This window comes from Cyprinodon variegatus, unplaced genomic scaffold (assembly GCF_000732505.1).
Source record: "Cyprinodon variegatus isolate N-32 unplaced genomic scaffold, C_variegatus-1.0 Scaffold963, whole genome shotgun sequence".
Taxonomy (NCBI): domain Eukaryota; kingdom Metazoa; phylum Chordata; class Actinopteri; order Cyprinodontiformes; family Cyprinodontidae; genus Cyprinodon; species Cyprinodon variegatus.
The window spans coordinates 244,400-250,508 of NW_015151416.1; the positions used below are offsets into that span (position 1 = coordinate 244,400).

The window sequence follows — 6,109 nt, forward strand, 5'->3', positions numbered from 1 at the left end:
TTTATTAACAAAAATCATTCAGCTCCAAGTCAAACATATTTCAGTTTAACACTCTCAACTAAGACTAGTAAAACTCAACTAAACTAAACTAATTACTATGTACAAAGAGGAAGGGGAAAACAGTTGAAAAACATATTACAGTTTAAGATGGATTCTGTGTTTGAAACCAAAGTTTATCTGGAATAATTTGGGATCTGATCAAATTAGCTTTTCACTAATTTAGAGAAATTGGAATGTTTTCAGACCACGGCATGGTTCTCATCCAGTCTGGCTCTATAAGTTCTGAAATTTAACAGAAATGTGTTGCAAAAGGTCTGTTTTGCAGCAGTTTGGTTCTGACTTATCCTCCACTGTGGTGAAGAACCAGCCAAAGCAGACCCCAGCTTCCTGGGCAAGGGAGAGGAGGCAAAAGAGAAATAACCTGGTTTTCTCTTTGGTTTTGTCTGTCCTCACAGAGGACCCCCCTCTGCTGCAGAAGTCCTCCAGCTGTTATTCAGCAAACCTGCAGTTGTCCTCTGGTCATCATGTCAAGATGAAATATGGACACTGGTTCCAAATGTCCGAAAACCATGATCAATGCATATGGCCCAACAAGTTATAGACAATATATAGTAATAGCTAAAATCAGTTTTGATTGAATTTACACTTCCCCACATTGTCTAGATAAAAAGTTAGCGGCGCATCCCCACAAAGGTTTTTATTGGTTCCGCTATCGGGACGGAAACGATAATGTTTGATATGGATGAAAAAATTAATTCCTATTTATGACGTGGTAAAACTTTTAGTACCATAAAAGACTGATTTAAGACATTTTAATACAAATGAATACCTTAGTTTCATATTGAAGAAATAAGAGCCTTTTAACCCTTTTTAGGATCTGCGGGAACCTTAATCAGAGCGGATGCTGGAAAACGACCCCAGAAGGCTGAGCAGTAAAGTTCGGAAGTGTTTCTACTGCATATCATGGTAGCTGAGAGTTCACTTTAAGGCACGCAGCTTATTGGCTGACACGCATTTCAAAAGCGTGCTTTGAGCAACACAAACTTGCAATAAAAAATTAGCTTTGTCCCTACTGATTTACAGATGAAATTAGAGGAGATCTCATTTCAAACCAGGTTTAAATATAAAAGTTACGGTTTTAAAGAATCTCAAACTGTCATTCAGGGAACTGAGTGGTGTGGCTGGAAAAATCCATTTCCTGTATATTCCAACACAATACCATCCGGTCAACAGTGATTACTTTAAATATTCAAATTACAAGTTTGGCAATAAGACAACTACCAAAAAATAAATAAAGAAAAAAAAAACTCTTCTAAAGTTTTCTTTTTCCATTAAGATTTTAATTATTTGGTTAATTTATCAAGACATGATTACATGAATGGAAAACATTCTGCAAGGAATAGAACACAATAAAAAGCGCCTTTATAAAAACAGACACTAGCTTTCCTGAATCATTGGAGAAAATAGAAAATCTACACAACCAAGAACAAAACTATGACAATTAGTAACACTTCAGAAACAAAAACAAACAACTTTACGATCAGAAACGTTAAACGTTTAGAGGAGTGTTACACTTCTTTAAATACATTATTAATCCAAAGGCTTAAAAACAGGGAGAAAGAATGTTCAAACCGTTCAGCAATAATACCAACTTTAAATCAAACGACAGCGGCCATTTTAATCTTGTTTCGTTCTTCAGAGAAACATTTTCCAGCCTCTAAAACCGCACGGAGAGGCTTTGAAGATAAACATCTGTGTTCTCCATTTCTACGTGTAGTGTGGCGTACACGCCCCCCTAAAGTCAGCTAAAGGTCCGATACCAGGAGGATAGCTGCTGAAGGCTGTTTCTTATTTCCTTCATGAATCTACCTGCGTCAGGCATAACTCAGTCTTTATCTGTTCATGTCAACTATTGGTTTTCATATTCGTCTTCTTTCACGTCTCCAAGACTGGATCGGAGGAGCAGATGTTCTCTCCTGACACGTCCAGCTACTCTTAGGCCACGTTCACTCTGCAGTCTGAAGTCACCAAAATCACATTTTCTTGCCAACATGATCAGACCTGGGTCTGATCTTTTCATGGCTGATTTTTTCCAGTGCAATCCAGGCCACTCGGCTCTGTGGTCCCGAATCCGACACGAATCTGATCATTTCAAATGAGTGTCTGAACAGCCAGGTCGCATTCATCCCACCTCAAAGTCATCAATACTCAACAAAGGTCACAGCTCTGTGTCTTGCTATGCAGAAGCAGGAAGAAATAAAACAACTATGGAGGACGACAATCAGCCTGCTTGAAAAGATTGTGTTAAAGGTCTGGCACCCACTTCCTTCCACGTTTACTTCTGCGGACACAGAACGCGCTGGCTTGTGACATCATTGCGTCCTAGGGTTGTCAAAAGTATCGATACTAAAACGTTGTATCCGGATACAATACTCATTTTCAAAAGTATCGATACAGCCATCTAAAGTGCAGAATAGTGGAAAATGCACTTTCTGAACACTGTGTGATTGAATAATTCTGTGCATTTGTCAGTTTCAGCCTTTTTTGTAAGAGGTGCAGCTGCTGAGAATTATTTTTGCTTCTTAACTGGTTTGGCTAGTGTCATTGTTATGTGAGCAAAGCATAGCAAAGGAAGGAACACTTAATTTGAATTTTGTAATTTTTTTTAATCAAGATTGCTTAATATTGTGCACAGCAAACAACCTCAAAATATTGTTCTTATTCTTTATTGTATTTTTATTATTAATGAAAATTTCTGTTGAATTTTGGAGTCTTTGTTTTTAATCCTTGTGGTAAAGAAAATGGTATCGAGTATCGAATATTTTCCTTAGTATCGGTATCGAGTTGAAAAGTTTAGTATCGTGACAACCCTATTTCTCAGATAACAAAGACCATATGAGCAGACCGGGTCATCTCCTCACAGTCAGCCTCCGTAATCAAGAAACTTCAGACATTCATAAAAATCCTAGCTTCCCCACCGTTCCACACGATATCTAGTCATGATTCTGTTTAGCAGAGTGATGAACCTCAACGTTTGTCATCGTTTCCTGTGTATGGAAGCCCTGATTAGACTATTGTTTATCGTTTCCACTTCCTGAAAGCCGACTCTGTCAAGTAAATTCACCAAAGGCTGCCTTGTTCGCCTGACAGCAAACTTCCTGAATGTTACGGGCGCCGCCATTTTGGTTTGCATGTTTCCCTCTAATGAGCAGTAGTACCATAGATCGTCACCAAGTGGCGAGGAACCGCGTTGGTGTGATATGTAAACGGTCGTAAGGAGCCGAGCTCGGCACGGTTAACTGATCCAAGCTCGGCACGGATCGGTTTTCAGAGTGGAAATGGGGCTTTAGGTAATGAATGGAACGTCTATTGAACCCGGATGAAGCGGAAGACGAGAGTACGAGTATGCGCATTATTAAACTAATGCCAACGACTGTGTGTGTGAAGCTCTGTACATATATAAGGGTCTCTTAGCAACATAAGGTGTGATTTAGCATCAATATTACAAAGTTTTCACAGTGTATATAGATAATTGGACCACAGAAATATAACCCCAATAATTACGGTTTTAGACAAAAACTAAAACATTTTATTATTAGCATAACATGCAGCTTAGCAATGACTGAATTCTCCTCGACACCTAAAAGCTTCTCGGCACGTTTTTCTCTCCAAGCAGCAGAAGGTCTGAACACCCCCCCAACATCTGCTATGTGCCACTAAAGTTCTGTTCTAAATAAGAAAGGAAATAAAATAAATATTATTATTAATTCTCTCATATTAGCATAACACTAGCGCATATTCACTCTTTTCATTTTTGGTTTCAAACAAAAAAATAAGCTGCCTGACTGAAATCTGAGCCCTGTGGCGTCTCACTAATGTGACTTCTCATGTGAAGCACAAAATCGATCTTTTTGGAATAATTCAATCCACATATTGTGCAGGACAATTGTTTCTCACCCAGGTGGGTTGATTTGTGTTTAGTCAAACTACCTTTTAGAGTAAAACTTTTGCCACAAATTGAACAAAAGAAAGGCTTCTCTCCTGTGTGAGTTCTGATGTGTCTGTCAAGATTAAACTTTTGAGCAAATTTCTTTCCACAGGAGAGACACTCATAATTCTTTTCACCTGTGTGAGTCCTAATGTGTCTGTCAAGAGTACATTTATCAGTGAAGTTTGTCCCACAGGAGAGACACTCATAACTCTTCTCACCTGTGTGAGTTTTGATGTGTCTGTGAAGATGAGATTTCTGAGTGAAGTTTTTCCCACAGGACGGGCATTCGTAATTCTTCTCACCCGTGTGAACTTTGATGTGGTCGTTCAAATCATTTCTTCTTTTGAACATTTTCCCACAGGACTTACAGGAAAAAGGCCTTTTATCTGAATGACTTACCATGTGAGAAGCCAAAGCACTTTTTTGATTAAACCTTTTATCACAAATCGTACAAGAAAACAACTTCTCATCTGTGTGAATTCTTAAGTGTTCATGAAGATGGTGAGACTTATTGAAGCTTTTTCCACAAGACACACATTTGAAAGGTTTCTCACCTGTGTGTAATCTCATGTGTTCATTCAAGTTCTTTCTTCTTTTGAATGTTTTCTCACAGGTCTTACAGGAAAAAGGTCTTTCACCTGTGTGAGACTTCCTGTGAGTCTTCAACTGTTCTTCTTTTAGAAAACTTTCTCCACACGTCAAACATGAGAAATGTGTCTCTCTAGTCTCCTGGTTCAGGAGCAGCTGCTCCTCCTGCTCACTGATGGGGAGCTCCATGGTTTCCTCTTTAGTCCAGGGATCTTCTGGCTTTAGCTGCTCTTCTTTCATCTGCAGAGGTTCTGGTTCCTCTTGGTCCAAACTGGAATTCCTCTCCTGTTTCCAGAGCTGCTGCTCAGAGAAATCCTCCTCTTTTCCAACCTGCAGGAGGTCTGGAAAGACAAACACAGGAGAAAGACCTAATGTTGGAGGGTAAAGGAAGGACAATCCATTTATGAATATAAAGAACATTTAATTAAATCTGATTAAACTGGATTTAAACACAGGTTTAAAAATCTAAACTACCTTTCAGTCTATCAGGCTATGAAGGAAAGTCTCTAATTGTTTAGAATATTTCCAACAAACCAAACATTAATAATTGGCTAATGATTAATTGTTTATGTTAGCAGGTTAAAAGCAGTGGATATAAACATAAACTCACGATTGATTTTTGGTGTTTCCTCCCTATGAGAGTACAAACCTTTTATTATTATACAGCTCCCTCCAATCACACAGCAGCATCATTTGAAGCAAAGCAGAAAACTAAATTAAACGAATGAGAGCTTCATAAACACACGCAATGCCAACATTACATTCCAGTTTGTTCCATCTGATTGATGACTGATATCATATGCTTAATTTTTTTTTCTTAAATTTCAACACAGCCAACTTATCCATACTTATGCAGGGCTTCCGCTGCAGAAGGGGCGGCCATAGACCTGCATATAAGAGTAGAGCTAGTCACTAGCTGATCAGAGTCAATAGCATGATCCGTACCATCGACTTATTTGCACAAAGACATTCATCCAGGTCACCATGAGAAATCTAATTATAGTTCTAAAAGTGCTTATTTCTATCCTTGAATCACTAAATAATGCTAATACACGTCTAAAAAAACATTTTTAGGACATTTTCTCCGTTAAACAGCTTCTCTGACGTCACCATGGGACATCAGAGCAGTAAATCTGATTAAATCATGTTTATCTGCATTTTAGTTGTTTCTTTCTTTAGATTAGGCGCTATATACCGTAATGTTAACATGAAAGAAACACAGAAAAGTCAAAAAGACTAGATTTATGTTTAAATCCAAAGCTGATAAAGTTAGCTCCTGGAAGTAGCGTAGCATCCATTTCCTGAACAGATCAGGAACAGAGCATAGAACAGAAAGGATTGAAAGGCTTTTATTTTCTCAGGAAAGACATTATTAACCTTTAACACATGATAGTTTAGTACTGTTTTTGGGGAGGGAAAAAAATAATTTAGGTCTATTTTAAAAAGTTATATTGAATTCTATTCAGTTTATTTCTATAGCTCCAATTCACATCATGTCATCTCAGGTCACTTTCCAGTTCACCAGATCAT

At 38.1% G+C, this 6,109-nt stretch overlaps 1 protein-coding gene across 2 annotated transcripts in view; it reads right to left on the reverse strand.

Moving 5' to 3' along the window:
* Window positions 1-3,066: 3,066 nt before the first annotated feature.
* The window catches only part of LOC107100353 (gastrula zinc finger protein XlCGF8.2DB-like), a 45,191-nt gene continuing 42,148 nt past the window's right edge, over window positions 3,067-6,109 (reverse strand). For both annotated transcript variants that reach the window (XM_015398809.1, XM_015398808.1), the window contains one exon: window positions 3,067-4,920. In XM_015398809.1, coding sequence (XP_015254295.1) covers window positions 3,821-4,920 — 1,100 coding nt within the window. In that variant the 3' untranslated portion in view covers window positions 3,067-3,820. The remainder of the gene's footprint in view (window positions 4,921-6,109) is intronic.